We start from the raw sequence: 18,133 nt of genomic DNA on the forward strand, positions 1-18,133 counted from the left end.
AACCCTTTCTTCACATAAATTAATAGTCAATCTTCATGTAAAAAAGACTTTTAAGTATTTGTTAGGCCAGCCATCTAACAAGAAGCTCTGTACCATGGAGAAATCAATTCTTGCTTTTGAGCTCTACATCAGGGGAAAACACCTCACAGAACATGACATTGCAATTGTGGGCCCCATCCCTGGCCTGTAGTTACAAGTTTGCTCCCTATCACTTTTCTCCTCTGTTGCTTGTGATGTTTAGATGGCTGCCAGCTTCTGCTAAATTAGTGCCATTTTCACTTCAAACATTTTTGAAATACAGTTTCTTGTTTGGGACATGGGATGGGGGAAAAATCCCAAGGCAGCACTGCCTTTTCACTTACTGATTTTTTTTCAAAAACAAAATAAACACTGCTTATGATTTATATGTTAACCTCAGGTTGCAACAGCACTATACACTAGATAGATGCATCAGCAAAAGTTAGTGCCTTTGGCACTGCAATCAACACAAACTGCCCATGATTCACAAACATAAGTGGTGTAAAACAGCTGCTCTTTTGAAGATTTTGAAATATATTGCCATATCAGTCTATTGCTCAGCTATAAAAGGAAAAATATTCTTTGGGTTTGCTTCTTAGCATAAAGTTCCTGGTTTTGTGAGAAGACTTATGAAGTTATAGAAAGATATTGCTAGGGAAGGATGAAACATGACCAGACAGTGAAAGCTGCAGTTTGCTTCAATGCAAAGAACTCAGAAGCAGGCACTTGAACACTCAGGCACATGGAGTTTTCCCTATGGCCTCAGAATTTCAAAGGATTCAACCTCTCAGTGCTACAGCACCAGGGGAGTTGAACAAATTGGACAAATCTTGTCTGTCTGACTGCAGTGCAGAGCTTTATCTTGGCTATCTCAGGGTTTCCAAAATCCTTCTAAGGAAGGAGTGCAGCAAACCTGCTTGTAAAGAGAGGTAGACAGGCCTACACTGAATTTCATGCTGCTGCAGGTTGCTCAAAAATGTACAGGTGCAACACATTGTCAGCTGGTCCACTGAGCACCTTACACACTGGACTTCTCAACATTTTGGGGTCCCTCCAAGATGAAGCACACAATTTGAAGTATGTGGAATCCCTTTCTACAGAATACTACCTCTAAAATACATCATACAGCCTATATTAGGCTGGATTCAAATGTACTTTATAACTCTGTCCACTTAGGGGACAAGCACAAATTGCACATTTGACTTTCACAGAGGAAAAAGTTGTCTTAGTTTTGATTTAGACACCTAGCATCACTCCTGCAACAAAGATACTCTTTCCTTTATGACCCCAGTGGTTGGTTACACTTTCCTAGATACTCTTCCTCACATTGTTGTCTGTTATCTTTCATCTCACCTATGTCACAAGAATGAAAGAGGCAGGAGCCTACAGCTTTATCACAGGAAACAATCCTGCAGACACAGGGACATCATTAGCTGTGTAACAAATGAAACTGGGGGAAAATGTCACTTGTTGGAAGCATTCCTCTTGGAGTGTGAAGTGATAGAAATGTCAACTTCAGAAAGCTTTGGAGCACTTTTTAAGCTGCTTCAAGGAAACCTCTCAGAATATCTCATCTCTAAAAGAAATGTGTTAGGGAGCTGGTTTGCTTTTAGTTTCAGGCTTATTTTCAGGGTTGCTATGACGAGTTCATGCGTCTTCCAACTTACTGCGTAATAGGAAAAAACCAAATCTCTCTATTCTGAGGCAAAGAGGTGATATGATCTCCCAAGACCTTGCAAGAGGCATGCTAAAAGACATTTGTCTTCAAGCTTAGAATAAACTCCTCCCTTCCCAATCACATTTTCCTACTCCCCTAAAAGGCATGTTCCAACCATAGCTAGATAAGCTTCTTGCAGAGGAAGAAACTCAACTCCAACCAATATAGAAGTATAGCAAAGGACAAGAACTGATCTTGTTACTGAAGTGCTATGCTTATTTCCACATCCACGCCCACAACAGCTCTGAGCAGGAGTCACACTTCGGTTATTCCAGCCATTCCACAAATTTCAAAGTAACATTCACATTTTGGCTAGCATTCCTTAAGGGTGGGAAGAAGCAGAGATAAAAGTGCAATTGCATCCCTTCACTAGCTGCACAGCCTTAGCTTTTCTCAGCTTTTCATGAAAAGAGGTACAAACAAATAGCTAAACATACGTATACTTACCCATGCACATATATACACACAGACTCATATATTTCCAGAAGTTATCAGTACTGAAATTCAACAGAAACCCCTACAGGCAATGCCCTGTCTGCAAAGGCAAGCACCACTGACATCATCTCATTGTTTAATTTGTTCAGAAAATGGCATTTTATTGAAAGCGTAACTTAGATTTATGGTTACATAATTTCCATTTGCAAAAGCAGACCCTAATCAGTCACAAGAAGCTGATAGAAACGCTATTTACTGATACAAGCAGGACAATGAGTAAATTTCCATGAGTAAATACTCATTTGGCTTCTGTTACAGGGCAGCAACAGAACATGAAGACCTTAGCACTTCTCCACTGTTCTCTAAAAGCCTTAATTCTGTGACCTTCCCACACTGAGATATTTCTTATTTCCCAGCTGGCAGGCACACACTAGGTGCTCTCCTCCCTTAACAGCCCAGAGCTGTTTTAGAGAAATGATTCAAGATGACTAAGTTGACAGCATCATGTAGCCAAAAGCCAAAGCAGGAAGATGTTGCCAGGTTCCTGCTAAAAGGCTATGGGGGTCCAGGAATCACACACTCAACTGTCACCATGAATGCTCTTTGCAGAATTTTGAGTCGTATAAACTTAGAATTGTATTATCTTCATTTGTATTAGACTGATGTACTTCAACTTCAGATATCCAGGAACAGGACACAATAGGTTTCTCCACTCCCAGCATACTGCCAGGGGATTCAGAAAGCAACATTTTATAGAATGGTGCTGCAGGAGATGTGGCTCCTTTGTGCTGAGCCAGCACCAAGAGTCACATTGCCACACCGTGTGCCTCAGCAGCAGCACTGCCTGGGGCTGGTCTGCAGCACGGCTGCACCATCAGCCACGTCTGACACGATGCTTGTCTCAGAGGTGTGACCTGTGGTGGACAACTCTTGCTGCAAGGGTGTATAAAGTTACCCCTCTTAACCATCTACCCACTCCCCTGTGGCAGACAAAGTGAGAGCTCACACCTGAGCCACCAATGAAGTCGGTAGCTAGCACACCACAAGTCTGTGTGATCACAAACAGCAGGGGTGCAGGGTGAAGGGGGAATGGCAGCGAGTGACCTCTCACTGCCCTGGGTCACACACAGCCATGAGAGGGGAAACAAATGCTATCAGGGCCACCAATGCCTTAAAGCACGAGCCAGAGACCAAACTCCTCACACTTCCTGCGCTCAGCAGGAGCACTTGAGATACTTACTGCCTTGTGACTTCAAATGATCACAAGATGATGCCTTCAAAGGCGCTGCAGGTACTGCGTATGTGTGAGAATCTGGGGTGGGAGGAAATAGGAGGAAGAAAATGCAGAAAATGCAGGCAGGGAAGAAACACTGGCTCAAAGGGGGATGCTCTGTTTTACAACCACATTTCCTACACTCGTGATCGCCATGCCCATGCGTACAGGATTCACAGAAGCATTATCACAGGGACAGGCAAAATGAATTCATATTTCAAACAAGGCAGTTCAACTTGCACTGCAGAATGTTTCTGTTACTTGTTACCGGCTATCATTATGATTTATGGTTTCAACAATATGAACATGATTCTTTCACTAGAACAAGTAATTGAGAGCAGCTGGAGGCTGGCTGCCCAGAAAACGCTCTCTTATCACAATAATAAAGCAACTTTTTATTTAACCAAGGTCTTTTCAGCCTCAATACAGAGTACATGCATAAATACAACCAGTCTACAGCAGAAATTAGCATAAGCAATGCAAGATACTTCTTGGGTACTGAGTTACATTTAGCAATGAATTTAGCTGTGACAACTGGGAAGATTTCTGCCACGTATTGTGGAACAGTAAATTCCATGCTACCACTTACATAGTTCAAAAACATAGCTACAAAGGCAGCTGACTTCTGGAACCCACAAAATCCTACAGATGGCTCCTTACCGCTGCATCTACAAAATATTCTTTAAAGTTATACCAAAGGTCTCCGAGTGGTCTTCTCAACAAGGGTGCCTGCACTTCTCAAATGATTTCAAACCCAAGAGTTACACTTGGTCAGCATGCAGAAGAAAGTGTGACCAGGTCTTAACCTCAGTCCCACACTTGCGTCCACACCAACCACTGTGTATTAACAGATGTATCAGCCCAAATTACTAAAGGATTTTCCTAAATATCAAGTTAGCACTCAGCTCCAGCAATGCACCTGGTCTGCTGGCCCTGAAAAGCCCCATTCCCCAAGAAGCACTACTCACTTTCAATTTACCATAATTGCTCAAAACCCCCTAATGTGACTTGATTTTCTTGGGCTATTTAATTACTCTTGACGCTGCTCATTCTATTTGCATTTTGATGGGTTTAAAACCCTAGAATTACTTCTACACACTTTCTTCAGCTGGTTACTCATATTACTGGACTTCATTCAAATTTTCACCAAAAATTCTGCTTTATCATAACAGTAACAGCTTTATTGCTCAGTAGCATGGAAGTGCTGTGCATAAATTGCTTCCAATATTGTCTTTAAGCTATCAGACAGAGCCAAAAGAAAGCCTAGTTTCTTCTCAAGAGACAAAGAGAGCTCTACTTGCATCAGTCAGTGAGCTGCGCTCTCTCTGGCACATCAGTGAATGGGAAAAAGCAGAACTGACAGAAAGGCAGGGAAACTCAGAAGCATCTGAATGGAGCTAGCTGATGTCCACACCACTAATTAATTACATTTGCATGTGAAGGAAAGGTATTTATCCTCGGGCTGGCCAGATCAAGCTCAGAGTAACACTACACTCAAGCATCTACACATGAGAAAATGCTTGTTGTGTTAGGAATAACTCCAGTAGTTCTGTAGCTGACACTACTAGGATACTTGCAAGAGATAGCAGTGACAAACAGGATAATCAGCTGGTGGTGGCAAACACGGTGCTGTACAGAGCTGTCTTACACACCCTGCACAAGATCAGGTGCTCTGCCGGTCATACCAGAAACTGTCAGTATATATAAAGTAAAAACCAAAGCAAGCAAAAATCCCATCCAACCAACACATATTTTCATAACAGTATTTTTCAAGTCATTAACAATCTGCCAACTCTTTTTGATGAAAACAACACCAATATGCAGTTTGTGACTGCCAGTCAATACCTGCCTTGAATATAAAGGTCACTTAAAGCTGACAGACTTACGGCTGAGGACATTACTAGTAAATCCATTTACTTCTACACCAGAGAGATGAAAATAAGCAAGTCTTCATTTATCTATTCCACACAGCTGGCAGGAGAGCAGAGGTGTCAGCTCATGGAGAACAAAAATTCCAGACACAGCTGCTGTGACCTGCAGACCTGAACCCTCACCCAGCAGTGAGAATGGTCAGCAGCCAAGAGGGACCTGCTTTGCTAATCAGGTTCCTTTTTCATGTTTGGCTTCAGACTCTTCCAAAATCAGTTTCCTTGCTTAGCTACTGGCCCAGCTTGCAACAAGTGTTTCCTGAAATGTGAGGATAAAATCTCCTTGCAAAACTCTGCGGATAAAGATCTCCTTGTAAATCTCCTTACAAAGCATTAGGCACTCTGTTTGCTGAGAAGAGGATTTTGCTGTCACCAAGTTCACAGAGTAATGGAAGAAATCAAACTGCCCATCAAGCCAACCTCCCCTCATGCATTGTGTCACTGGATTCCCTAAGTGAAGTTTCAAGTTTGCAATGTTGGTCAGGTTTGACAGGTATTTGCCACCTGAGCTTAAATATGGACCTGCCTCTGTTAAGAGTTGATTTTCAGCCAGCAGTGCATTGACAACAGAGCAGCCAGTGATGTAATCTACATGGATTCCCATCAAGATATTAATAAGCTAAGCTCCTGGATTCAGCCCTTTAAGGAACTTTGTACTCAAAAACATGTCATTTAAAAACAAGTATATTAGTTGTGGGAGAGTAGTGATGGGGAACTCCAGTCTTCAACAAACTGGATTTGTAAATATTAATAACTATTAAGTATTTTTAAAATTATAAAACTATTTATGAAATAAACAAAGGTTTAAAGACTTCTCATGGTGATTTAGGGAATCTGTTCATATATAGGTTATCAAGTTGATTGGTAACAAATGCTGGCATCTTTTGATGCTGGAGGCTTTGCTGCTTGCTCTTGTTGTAAACCAAAATGTTATACATTAAACCTTACTTAGACTGAGACATCCTGAGACAAAGCTTGACTAGCTAAATCTACACCCTCTAGCTTCTTTGCAAAAAGGAAGAAATGACAGCAACTCTTTAGAAACATAAAAAAGGATCCAGGTGCTGCAGAGGGAAAAATCCACTGGTAATAAAAGGATAGAAAGTTTTGGATAGAGGACAAGGTCAGAAGGACACCATTTTGATGCAGGTCTCATTTAAGTACCAGATTACTTAGGAATATGAAAAAGTGACAGCACAAAGACTGTATGAGCCACTGCAAAGGGATTTTTGGATACTCCAGAAGATGTAGACTGAATCTTTGATAGTAGTCCAGAGCTAAAAGAGAGGCAAGCATACAAAAGAGCACATCCTATCATCCAAGAGCTCTCATTCAGTAACTATTGATTCCAGCAAATAAATAAACCAAAAAAATCCTCAGAGCTCACCTGCCTGCTGACAGTTCACCACATATTCTTGGAAAGCATAAACTAAGGACTCCAACAACATTAACTGAAATACTGTAAATCCTAATGCAATGTGTGCCAAGGGGAGAACAGTTCTGCCTACCGCTCCTCAGAGATGCATTAGGGCTCCCAGGGAAAAGCACTGGAGGTAACAGCAGGGCTGGCACGCTGCCTAACAGGAAACAAGCAGGGCTTGAAGCATGCATGGCTCCTACTGAGAGAATTAACTTCTGTCACCTTCCTAGGCTATCACCCACCATAGCAACACAGTTGCAAGCACATCTTTGCTTGCAGGTGAAGTACTGGAGTGGGGCACTCTGGTGGGAACCAATGTATGTGATGTCCAAGAAATGACTGCTGCTTGCAGCACAAAAGTCAGCAACCCAGTGAGTTGTAGGAAGTTAGAGCAGGAGAGTGGTTGCTTCTAAAGACCAACAACTAGGTGTGATTGGCCCAGACCCTTAAACCTGTTGTCATCACTTGGGATGGGGGCAGGGCGTGCATCTGCTTGACTGAAGCCTCCAGAGAAGGCGTGCAGCAAGAGGAGAGCACTGTCACTGTCACAAATCCTGAGGCATGGAAGCACAGCTCCTGAGGCCCTGCATGTACCTGGAAGCTCTCCCAGATCATGGTTTCTGCTCACAATGAGATTCCCACTTCCACTCTTAACTTGGCAATAGGGTTCTACAAGTGTGGAAAGTAGTGAGAAACATAGGATATTTACAGCTTTCAGGATATTAACAGAAAATAGCCACACAAAAGAGAAAAATATAACTGAATCTAGTGGTCAATGGTCTTTAAGCTTTCCACTGTCAAAATTTATGATTTGTCTAAATTATTAATTATTACAGAAGTTCAAGCCTACTCTCTGCACTGCTTGCTGCTTTAGCTTTATCTCAGCAGGTATCTACCCTGGAACACAGCCATAGTATCACTGTATGCAATCACAAAGCTGAAGTCAAACTTTTTAAAAATACAATTATTTAAACCCCCCAACATGAAACTTAAGGAGCAGCAGATTAAATAGATAAAATATACACACACAAAACATCCCCACAAAAATCCTATGCATAGATTGCATCCTGTTTCAGATACTGTAAAAAGGCCACTTGAGTGTTAGTCACATAGGATTTTGCAAAACAGAACAGAAACCATGCTGCTCCAAGAGCTCTGCTCCAAGTTTTGGTCTCCTTTGCAATGTTCAGAGTAAATTTGCAGGTCACAAACCAACAGATGCGAAATCCTTCAATCAATCACAAAGCAATGTACACTTCCTTTCTCTCTTTTTTAAAATCCAAACTTGACAAAGCTAAAAGGAATGACTACTTGTCATGAAGAATGATACAGTAACAGGTTCTCTGCATTCACACCCATGACCAGGCAGTAGATGAGGCACTTGACTTAAGTTTTAAGTCCACCACACACAACTGCAAACCAGCTTATAAAATAACTATGTGTTTAGGTCTCCTCAAACAAATAATGTCTGTTTCTTTCAAGGTTATTTAAATTTAATCTAAACTTTGTTTCATTCTCTCTGCACTGGCAGCTTGCCTAATTCTAGATGAATTTCTTCAAGCTCTAATTTTTTTTTTGTCACAAAGAGGTTTAAAAAATGCAAAAAAAACCCTCAAAGCCCAAACAGCTATCACTGCACTTAGCACTTCACAAGAGATGCATAAAAATTTCCCACACTGGAGACAAACACACATGGAAATGCACAAGTGAAATAGCACAAACAAAAGACTGCTGCTTTGAAACCCTCTCTCTGTAGATCATATGATTGAACTGGTTCCATGCTTCACATTTAAGATAATGCTGCACCATGTACAGCATCAGAGAGACTGCTGCAGGAACTGCAAAGGCAAAGCACGCTGCTCTTATGATCTGCTTGTCTTTGACAATCTCACAAGAGAATTTTAAGAGTCAGAAGAAAAGATGAAGAAGGAATGGATGAGCCATTTGGTTGTTTGAGAAAAAAGGAAAAGCAGAGGCATGAAATGCTGCAGAGGGGGAACTTGACTTCTAGCAAAGATAAAGGAAGATGGTCAAATATTAGGTATTCCACTGAAGATTGTGGGGAGGATGGAAAGCAGAAGAGTGGGAAAAATCTGGCTTTTTTGTTTCTTGATGCGGGAGAGAAGGAGTTAAGCACATCCCACAGAAAACAGTTTAGTGACAGCAGAAGGAGGAATATTGGGGAAGCGGCTAAAAGAACAAATGAATTTGTTGCAATCTCATTATCTCTTTTATAACTGAATCACACCTTGGTGGAGATTTAGCTTACACAAAAAAAAAAGTGGTCTGTGCTTACTTTCCAAATGTTTCTGTGACATTTTATACATTCTAATGAGAAAAAAATGTATACTCATCCTATTACATGAAGATCATGCACCAGCTGGAAGAAGTTAATGACTGAGATCAAAACTCCATAAAAGCTGTTTCAGGAACCTACAGTTTGTAACACTTGTAAGAAAAGTACATGTTAAACCAGCATAAAATTTTACAGTTGTAAGAAACTGTTTAACAAAGCGATGCACTGAATGGGTGAAAAATGAGTGGCATGAACCCTCAGCATTAACAGGCACAATTTTAGGCAGACAATTAGAATCTTACTCCCATTTTCCACTACAGTCTCAAGTTCCAAGAGTAAAAGCAGGTCCAGTGCCATCCAAGCATTTCAACTATCACAGGTATACGAGAACTCAGCTCTGAAACCCATCTTTAAACCCTGTAAATTCTTTGATTATGAAAAGCATATGAAATTAACTCATAAAAATATGAGTCAGTAGAGAACAAAGTTTTAATTACTGAAATTTCAACAGACAGAAGAACCTGAAGTTCACTGTATGTAGAGGGTCAATGACCTCAAAGTAATGTCAGCTGAAAATATATGCTTGAAATTCTGGTCCTTTTATCCATAGCGTCTTGCAGGAAAACAGAGACTCCCAAGTGATGAAGGAACATAAAAGTCCTGATTAAAAATGAAAGTGACATTTAGATCACTGTTCTAACTCTAGAGGCATACAGAAATCTCCTACTGCTGTTACCAGAGAAAAAACTGAGAGAAGTTATTTTCTATAATATTAAATGCTCAGGGTATCCAAGTCCTTTCAAAGCAAGAAGCAAAGCTTTATAGTCCACATCTAGAAGGCAATCAGGAAGCACTGCAGCAGTGAGTGATCATGGCTACAAGAAAGGAAAACAGGAAGAGCTCCTGCTTTAGCTCACACACTTGCTCAGCTCCTTGCTTTCCCTAAGCCCCTTCTCCACCCTACTCCAAACCCATCCTGCCCACGAAGCAGTTTCAGACAATGCTGAGGCTCACAGCAGGTCTCACACAAAGCATGCACCACTAAGTTTCATCAGAGCTGTTGGACAGCAGAGGAGACAAGTCCAAACTCCCTGCTGGCAGAGCTGCTCTGAGCTCAGCTGCTCATTTTCTGCCTAGTCCCCTGAGCAAGCTGGGCAGCACCGAACTGGTCACTGCACCACACTGCTTGCTGACCAGATAGTAATTAGGGATCAAGGAAAGATGCCAGCTGCTGCAGAGCTGTCAGGAATGGTTTAGCAGATGCAGGGGCTGGGGCAGGCACTGCAGATAGAGGGCTGGGAGGGAGAAGAGGGATGGAGTCCTTCTGATGGCAGAAGAAAGAGCAGATACAAGATAACTCTTCAAGAAACCAGGCTGTTGCACTTGGAACAATTTTTTTATTAGAGGACTGCCAAGCGAGCAGATTGCATTTTAATGTAAAAGGCACATGTCCACCTGTCCCTATAAACTAGTATGACCAATACAGGGCAAGGCACCATAGAAGATAATCTTTCTCCTCGGCTGAGCACTTAGTTTTCCAAGAATCTGTATCCAGTCTGACTACCTCAACAGGAATTCTAATTATAATAACAGAAAGGGTTCTCATTTAAGATGATAATATGCATGCTTATGCTGAGAGATTACAACAAAATTAAGTGTATGCAGAGTGGTTCAATTTCTGTATTTTCAAATTCATGAGAGGCACGTAAACATAGTTAACTAACCAATGATCTAACCTGTTTAATGTGCTTTCCTTTTCTTGACAGGTGACCCTCTTTTCCTATGGGAATGCCTTTTACATGCTTAACATGCAAACATTGTACCCCAGTGCTGATACTTCAGCTTTTTCTGTAGGTTGAAATCAGAACTGCTGTTGGTATCACCTTGCCATTGCCTGAGAGATATGGCATTAGCATTTTCAGTAGAGATTTCTTTCGGAGGAGGCAGATGGAATTACCTTCTCTCTGTTTATGCAACAGGCTCTTCAGATGGGGAGTGTTACAAGGGATCACCACGTGCTTCTCATAAGGGCCGTGCTTTGGGGAAATCAGAGCTGGCTCCCTACTGACAAGAGACACTGCAGTCTCCTGGAACAGCAAGGAGTATAATTTGTACTACTAACACGAAGTTATGCATTCTAAAGTACAAACTTCTTTGTTTGCCAGGATTTTAGACACCCTAGACATTACACTGTATCAAAAAAAGCAAACCTTCTGCAACTAGACGCGATGAAAAGAATACACAACTAGTTTCTCCCATAGCTTTCAAAATCAGAGTTTTCCATACTTTGCAGACCCTGAGGCATGAAAACACTCATTCATTCACAAGCCTACTAAACATGTAAAAAAGTAATTATCCTGAAAACTCCTGGCTCAAGAGAAGAGTCAGGACTGTGATTTTCAGAAAATGCAGTCCTCAGTATAGAAGTAAAAAGCTAACCTGAGCAGGATTTTTGCTGTTTTGTTTCTTTTTAGTAACTCCAGTCATAACACTTTAGTTAGGGGCTGCAGACAACTCAAAGTTAACAAACTCCTCTTTTTCTCAGTGCAAGACCGCACTACTAAAGTCTGCAAGTGTTTTTTAGCAGAAGGGCTGCCTGTAAGAAATGAGCTGACTTCACCCACCAACTACATGTGGCAAAACAGTGTCTTGTGACCACCCTCGAACCAGTCTGCACTACAGCCCACCACCCACAAAAACGTTTGGGATAGTTAATAAGATCCAAGCCTGTCATAAATGAAAACAAACCACGAGAGAAGAATTTCACTCTTTCTGAGCATCTAAGGGATGTGGTAAGCAAACACAATCAGTGCAATTCAGCAGTAGCATAATATAGCCATTGTTTACAAAAGCAATGATGTTAAAAACAAAACATGTTTTGATAAGACACAGGAACACATGAAATGGTTTCAAACTAACAAAAAGCTATTTTACAACATCCTTTATGCATTGCTAGGTGTGTTTTCTTGCAAACAGAGCTCTGGGCGGGTTATGTGTGAAAAGAAGAAATAATCTGGTTAGAAAGTGTTCAGTCAGCTTTTTCTACTTCAAAACATTTTAAAAAGCCCTCTGAGACCTGCCTTCAGTCTTTTGTAGTTCCTTCAGTTACATGTATGCACTGAATTTTTACACTATGCTGACATTCCCTCAACTTACAGACATTTGGCTGTTTTCACCTTTCCAATTAGCTTAATAGCTAATTTACTTGATGGATCACAACTACACAGCAATAGTGGTCTAAACAAGGCAGTGTTCAACATCTTCAGAGAGACAGAATGATACTGGCAGTTCCCATGGGAGGAAAACAATAGACAACCTCATGAGTCTCCCCACACCAGTCCTCCTTGGTGTTCACAGCCAGTGTGTAAGTAATATAATTTAGGGTTACAGAAGAGGCATAATCCAGTAAATACATACTAGGAGTGAGTTATAGAGAAGCCTGAGTCCATCAGACACCACATTGAGCAATATGGGAGCACCCCATCAGAGGAGGGTGGGGCAAGCAGCACAGAGAAGCAAAACTGAAAGGAAAAGGGTGAGGTGACGAAAGCAGCAGCCCCAACTTCACCATCTTCTCCTCTAGGATACTACACTAAGCCTGGCTTCCCACTTGATCTATTAACTGAATATATGTTCAACCTTTAATAAATGACCAAGGACTACAAGGAAAAAAAATCAAACGACCAAACCAGGAAGAAGTAAGAATTGGGAAAATACAGGATTTCCCTCTTCCTGTTTCCTTGTTACTATCACATCTGAATAGTTACTGATTTTTTTTAGAATAAACTTTGAAAAAACACTGATGGCTGTGGGGTTTCAATTTCTCTTTTACCCAGTATTTACTTGAAATTTTCTGTTATGTCTCCTCATTTCTAAAGCTTCCCTTCTTCCATCTCTCTTTAGCAGGCACAGATCAGGCTCTCACCAAAGCCATATCCCTGCTTCTGCACCCGCCCCATGTGAACACCGGCAAAGGCCAGCGTTGCCTCATGCATCAGCTGTGTGCTGGAGGCACATCCTTGCTCTTCCTCACAGCACACAGTGCTGTCCTTCCCAAAACAAACAGAACATAGGGAGCACCAGCAGAAAGAAAAACTACCTGCCAAGACAAACAGAAAACCTTGTATTTTGCTCTAAATCCTCTCAATCCTGGTTTGAACTCAACCGCAGAGTAAAAGCACGCAAAGGAAAAAACCCACAATGCCAAAAAGACCCAAACACAAAATCTCCTTCCTCTCACTTGGTGAGATGACTTTTTCTCAGGAGTGTAAACAAAATTCAACAGATTAAAAATAAACAACAAAAACCAAAACCCTCCAAATTGTCAACAGAAAAAACTCACAAGACAAATAAAATCCTTGGTCATCAGGCATGATTTAGACAAGTAACAACTGAAAAGTTCAGTGGCAGCAACAGAAGTCAGTAAATATTTTGCTCATTAAATGACACTTTTTCTTAAAAGCCTGTATGCACAGACATTAATAGAGATGATTTGTGAGCAAAAAGAGCCAGTCTTCTAGAAACCAGACTTAGAGACACAGAAGCTCTTGCTTCAACAGGAGCCAATCTCCTCACCAATTTTCACACAAGCGAGATCTTAATGAACTCAGAAGAGCTCTTTTCAGCTTCTCTATGTTCATGATAGACAAATCATTCACAGCACCTAGTCCTGACCCACTCTGTGATCAAGACACAAAGCTGAGACTCAGAGCTTGAGGCTCTGTTCCCAATTCAAGCAGAGACCACCTGTTCGACCCTAGGCAAGCCTCTTAATCCCTGAGTTTTTGTTCTTTGTTTAAAAATAGCCCTAATCTGCCTTTTGTCATACTAATCAGACTGTAGTGGGTACAGAAAACTTGTAAAATGTGAGTCTATAACCTCACACAGCCCCTTTCAGGACTACTGTTACAGCTACCCATGCTCAGACCTCCAGTAGACTGACTCAAATTTGTTTTCAAATGTTTATACTTTTAAGTATGATTTCCCAGAAAACCTATTTATTCACATAGACAACTGCACAATAGTTATTTGGCAAATTTGGATAGTTGCAAATATGTCAGTGTATCTCATATCAACATTTCACTTAGTACCTCAACAAGCATTATTTTACAGCTATGTCTTTACTATTTGAAGTTCAAATAACATTTGTGCCAGTGGTCCATGCTCCAGTCTAGATCTCCAAATACAAAAGGCTGTGAAACAACATCAGCATACAGAAAAGTTATCCAAAATACTAAGTCATCACAGAAAAACCCCAAAGTGATTATTGTTAATGGAAGGCTGTATAGACCAGTTTACCCAGATACAAAGTACATGCAAACATTTTTTTCCTAGCTAGGGATATCAAAGCATGTAGTTTACACAAAAAAGAAGTAGTACCAGGACCTACAGACACTAGACAGACCTATATGTAGCCTAAAATAGTTCTTAGTACTTTCGAGGTTCTTTCTCATTTCAGCTTCCTTACTTAAACATGCCAAATGCTCAATAACCCGTTCCTTAGTTTCCTACGCTGCTTCCAAGTTTCAGCAATTCTGATGAATACTGCACACCACAGTTCCCCTCCATTTACCCTGCCCAGGGAAAGCACACATCCTCCTGAACGGAACTTTCCTCCTGAAGACAGCAAAGGGTAAATATCGCCCTGATCGACATCGGCTGCAAGTCACATTTATATAAAGATGAGCTCTTGTCCAGAAAGCCTGGATACGGCCTGACAAAACCCCCTAAGACCTAAATCCTTTCCCCAGCCCGCTTAAGTTGGATGTTTCCAGCCTCATAATGCTTCACCGGCACCGGGCTTCTGAATGAAAAGGAGGGGAACCCCTTACACACCCTTAAGGAGTTATTTGACACATCAGACGGATGAACAACAGTAAAACAGAGGGGAAACTCCTCACGAGGAGACACGAGGGGCTGAGCTCTCGAGAAGTCCCTGTCCCCAGACTGAGCACCCTGGGCCTCCTCCTCTCCCCGGCACCTCCAGAGGCGGCCCCGGGCCGGGACTCCGCCACCATGAGGCACCTGAGGGCGGGAGGACAACAGGTAAAGCCGGCCCGGAGGGAGCGCCCGAGGCAGGGTTTCCTTCCGCCGCCCGAGAGAAAGCCTGAGGCGGGCGCAGGGAGAAGCGAGCCCGCCGGAGCGCAGGGGAGGAGGCGGCCGGCGGAGGGTCCTGCCCGCCCGGCCGGCAGCTCCCGGCGCCCGCGACCCTCCCGGTCCACTCACACACACACAGCTCCACCACGTAGGCGTAGTAGGACCAGGCCACGACCAGGGCGATGAAGGCCACGGGCACCCAGGCCAGCACCTTCTGGCAGCACTTGAGGACGTGGGACGGCGCCATCTTCCCTGCCGGGCACCGCGGCAGCGCCGGCGCTGCGACGGGCGGGCGGCGGCTGCAGCTCCGGCCGCCGCTGCGGAGCCGGCCCCGGGCGGGCCCTGGGCGGGCCGCAGTGGGCGGGACAGGGGCGGCCCCAGCGCCCGCCACCGCCCCCTTCTCGGGGCGCCGGAACGCCTCTGGACCACAGAACGGTAAAGCATGGAAGGGACCTCTGGAGATGATCCGGTCCAACCTCCCTTGCCAAAGCACGGCCACCTAGAGCAGGTGACACAGGAACGCGTCCAGGTGGGTTTGGAATCTCTCCAGAGAGAAAGGCTCCATGACCTGCCAGGGTAGCCTGTTCCTGTGGTCTGCCCATCCTCCAAGGAAAGTTCTTCTTCATGTTGAGGTGCAACTTGTGTTTTAGTTTATGGCTATTGCTCCTCGTCCTGTCACTGGGCACCACTGAAAAGAGCCCGGCACCATCCCCCTGCCACATGCCTTGGTCATGCATTTATATGCATTGACGAGATTTCCACCCAGCCTTCTCCTCTCTAGACTAAACAGGCCCAGCTCCTGGAGTCTCTCCTCATAAGAGAGATGCTCCAGATCCTTGATTATCCTTGGAGTGTCCTCCACTGGACCCTCTCCAGTAGCAACTTGTACTGAGGAGCCCAGAAGGGGACACAGCGCTCCAGATGTGGCCTCAACGGGGCTGAGTCGTGGGGAGGATCCCCTCCTTCGACCTGCTGGCCATATTCTTCCCGATGCATCCAGCGCCATTGCACCTCGGGGAACCTTCCGCCTCCCTCTGTTCGCACGGGCGAGATCCTCCTCCAACCATAAAACCTGCTCTCAAGCCTCCAACTTTTCCCCTTTTCCTGTCCTGGCCGGACTGTCGGTGTCGGGCAGGAAGGCGGTGGGACAACTCCGGGCCGTGCTGCTGCCTGCCCCTGCTCGCCAAGCACTGACACTGCTCAAGCAGGCTGTTGGGTGCCGCAAAGGGAACTTTAAAATCACTTACTGCGCTTTGTTTCACCCGCTGTTCCTGAGCGGCGCTGAGCGCCTGACAGCTGCAGTCACACCGCGGCCTCGGCCGGGCACCGCCGCCGGCGCTGCCTTGCGGGGCTCAGCCTTCGTAGCGCCGGATATCTTTAGCCGTACTCTGGCACTGCTGTGGGTGGGATGCCGAGGTCGGAACGGCCCGCGCCATGGCAAAATTCCCCATCTCCCCGCCGAGCCTGAGGGCGCTCGCGCCAGGAGCGCGTCCCTGGCCCCTCGCGGCTCCCGCGGCGCTCCGGCGCCATCTGGCGGCAGCAAGAGGGGCGTCCCGAGCCGAGGGAAACGGAGCAGACAGCCTCCATAGGGAACTGACGGCATCCATGGGAACTGACAGCATCCCATCCACACGGTACACACAGTATTCCATCCCCAGGGAACAGCCAGCATCCATAGGGAACTGACAGCATCCACAGGGAACAGACGGCATCTTAACAGCTGACAATGAGGGAAAAAACACGCTGGCCAAATACCCAAGACACAGCCTCTGTATGTGTGGCAATGTGTGTGTGTGTTCATCTGGGTATCAGAGCAGAGGAATGAAGCAGCAACCCGTGGCCCTGCTGTACAGAGCAGGCACATGTGCCCAGGGATCAGGGAAAGATTATCAGTCTGGGATCTGAACTTTGGGTACGGGCATGCTTGTACAGGCTGTGTAGAGGAGCATGATCAGGATGGTGGGGAAGGGGATTGTAAGACTGCATGCAGTAATGCAAGGGCTGCAAAAGAAAGGGACTGCAGGAGAGGGAGAGAGCTGGTGTAAGAATTTGGTGTGGCCCATTCCTAACAGAGAGATGTACAGCAAGGGAGGAGTGACTGGTTACATGGACAGCATCTTGGTTGTGACATCTAGTCACTCTGACAAGAAGTACTGACAAGGATGGAGCAGTTTTAAGGTGAACTAGGACAGTTTTGATCTGATGTGCTGGTTAGCACATCAGGGATATAGCTAAAGTATTCCCGTTCCTCTAACCTTCATTAATTGTGGCACTTGGGGACATGCTTGAGTAGTGAAGATGGCAGTGCTGGGTTAGCAATTTGATTTTATGAACTTAGAGGTCTTTTCCAACCCTAATGATTCCATGATTCTGTTTCTTAAGGGTATCAAAACATGCCACAACTGCTGGCATGTGCTTTACCTCAAGATCTCATGGGACTGTTAACACTTGGCCTTAAGACAATGGGAAAGCATTTAAATTCTTGGTGTCAAAATAGTATTTGTTAATAATGCTTTTAGAAGCTTTTTAATGCTTTTTGATACTTCTATGCGCTTTTAATAATTTAATTGCTGTGTTAGTTTCTTAGTAGTGTATTCAGTGAAGAAACATTGTACTTCCAAGCCTTCAGGAATTTAAGAAGGGACCTGGACCTGGGAAGCAAAGTTACAAACAACTTTTACCAAGAATGTCCTGCATGTTGCTGTGGCTGTAACTGACTCCTGCTGTTACTGTGCATTGACCATCCTCTTAGCTGTGCTTCCACCAACTTTTCTGACAAAATCCCATTCACAATAAACACAATTCCTAACATGAAGACTAAGGAGCACAGCCATGAATAAAAACGTTTAGCCAGCAAATAGTTCACTATGTTAGGGAAGACATGAGGGGATCCAACATGATCCTCCCTATCCCAGTCTTCCCTGCTGACACAAAACTGCAGTTTCACCCA

At 43.9% G+C, this 18,133-nt stretch overlaps 1 protein-coding gene across 3 annotated transcripts in view; it reads right to left on the reverse strand.

Annotated features, from left to right (window-relative positions):
• The window catches only part of ZDHHC20 (zinc finger DHHC-type palmitoyltransferase 20), a 49,156-nt gene extending 33,710 nt beyond the window's left edge, over nucleotides 1-15,446 (reverse strand). For 2 of the 3 annotated variants that reach the window (XM_059493172.1, XM_059493163.1), the window contains exon 1: nucleotides 15,313-15,443. In XM_059493172.1, the coding sequence (XP_059349155.1) occupies nucleotides 15,313-15,430 (118 nt within the window). In that variant the 5' untranslated portion in view covers nucleotides 15,431-15,443. Of the gene's footprint in view, nucleotides 1-15,312 lie in introns of all 3 variants that reach the window. The other variant, XM_059493180.1, reaches the window with a different exon arrangement.
• Nucleotides 15,447-18,133: the final 2,687 nt, after the last annotated feature.

This window comes from Ammospiza nelsoni, chromosome 2, assembly GCF_027579445.1.
Source record: "Ammospiza nelsoni isolate bAmmNel1 chromosome 2, bAmmNel1.pri, whole genome shotgun sequence".
Lineage (NCBI taxonomy): Eukaryota > Metazoa > Chordata > Aves > Passeriformes > Passerellidae > Ammospiza > Ammospiza nelsoni.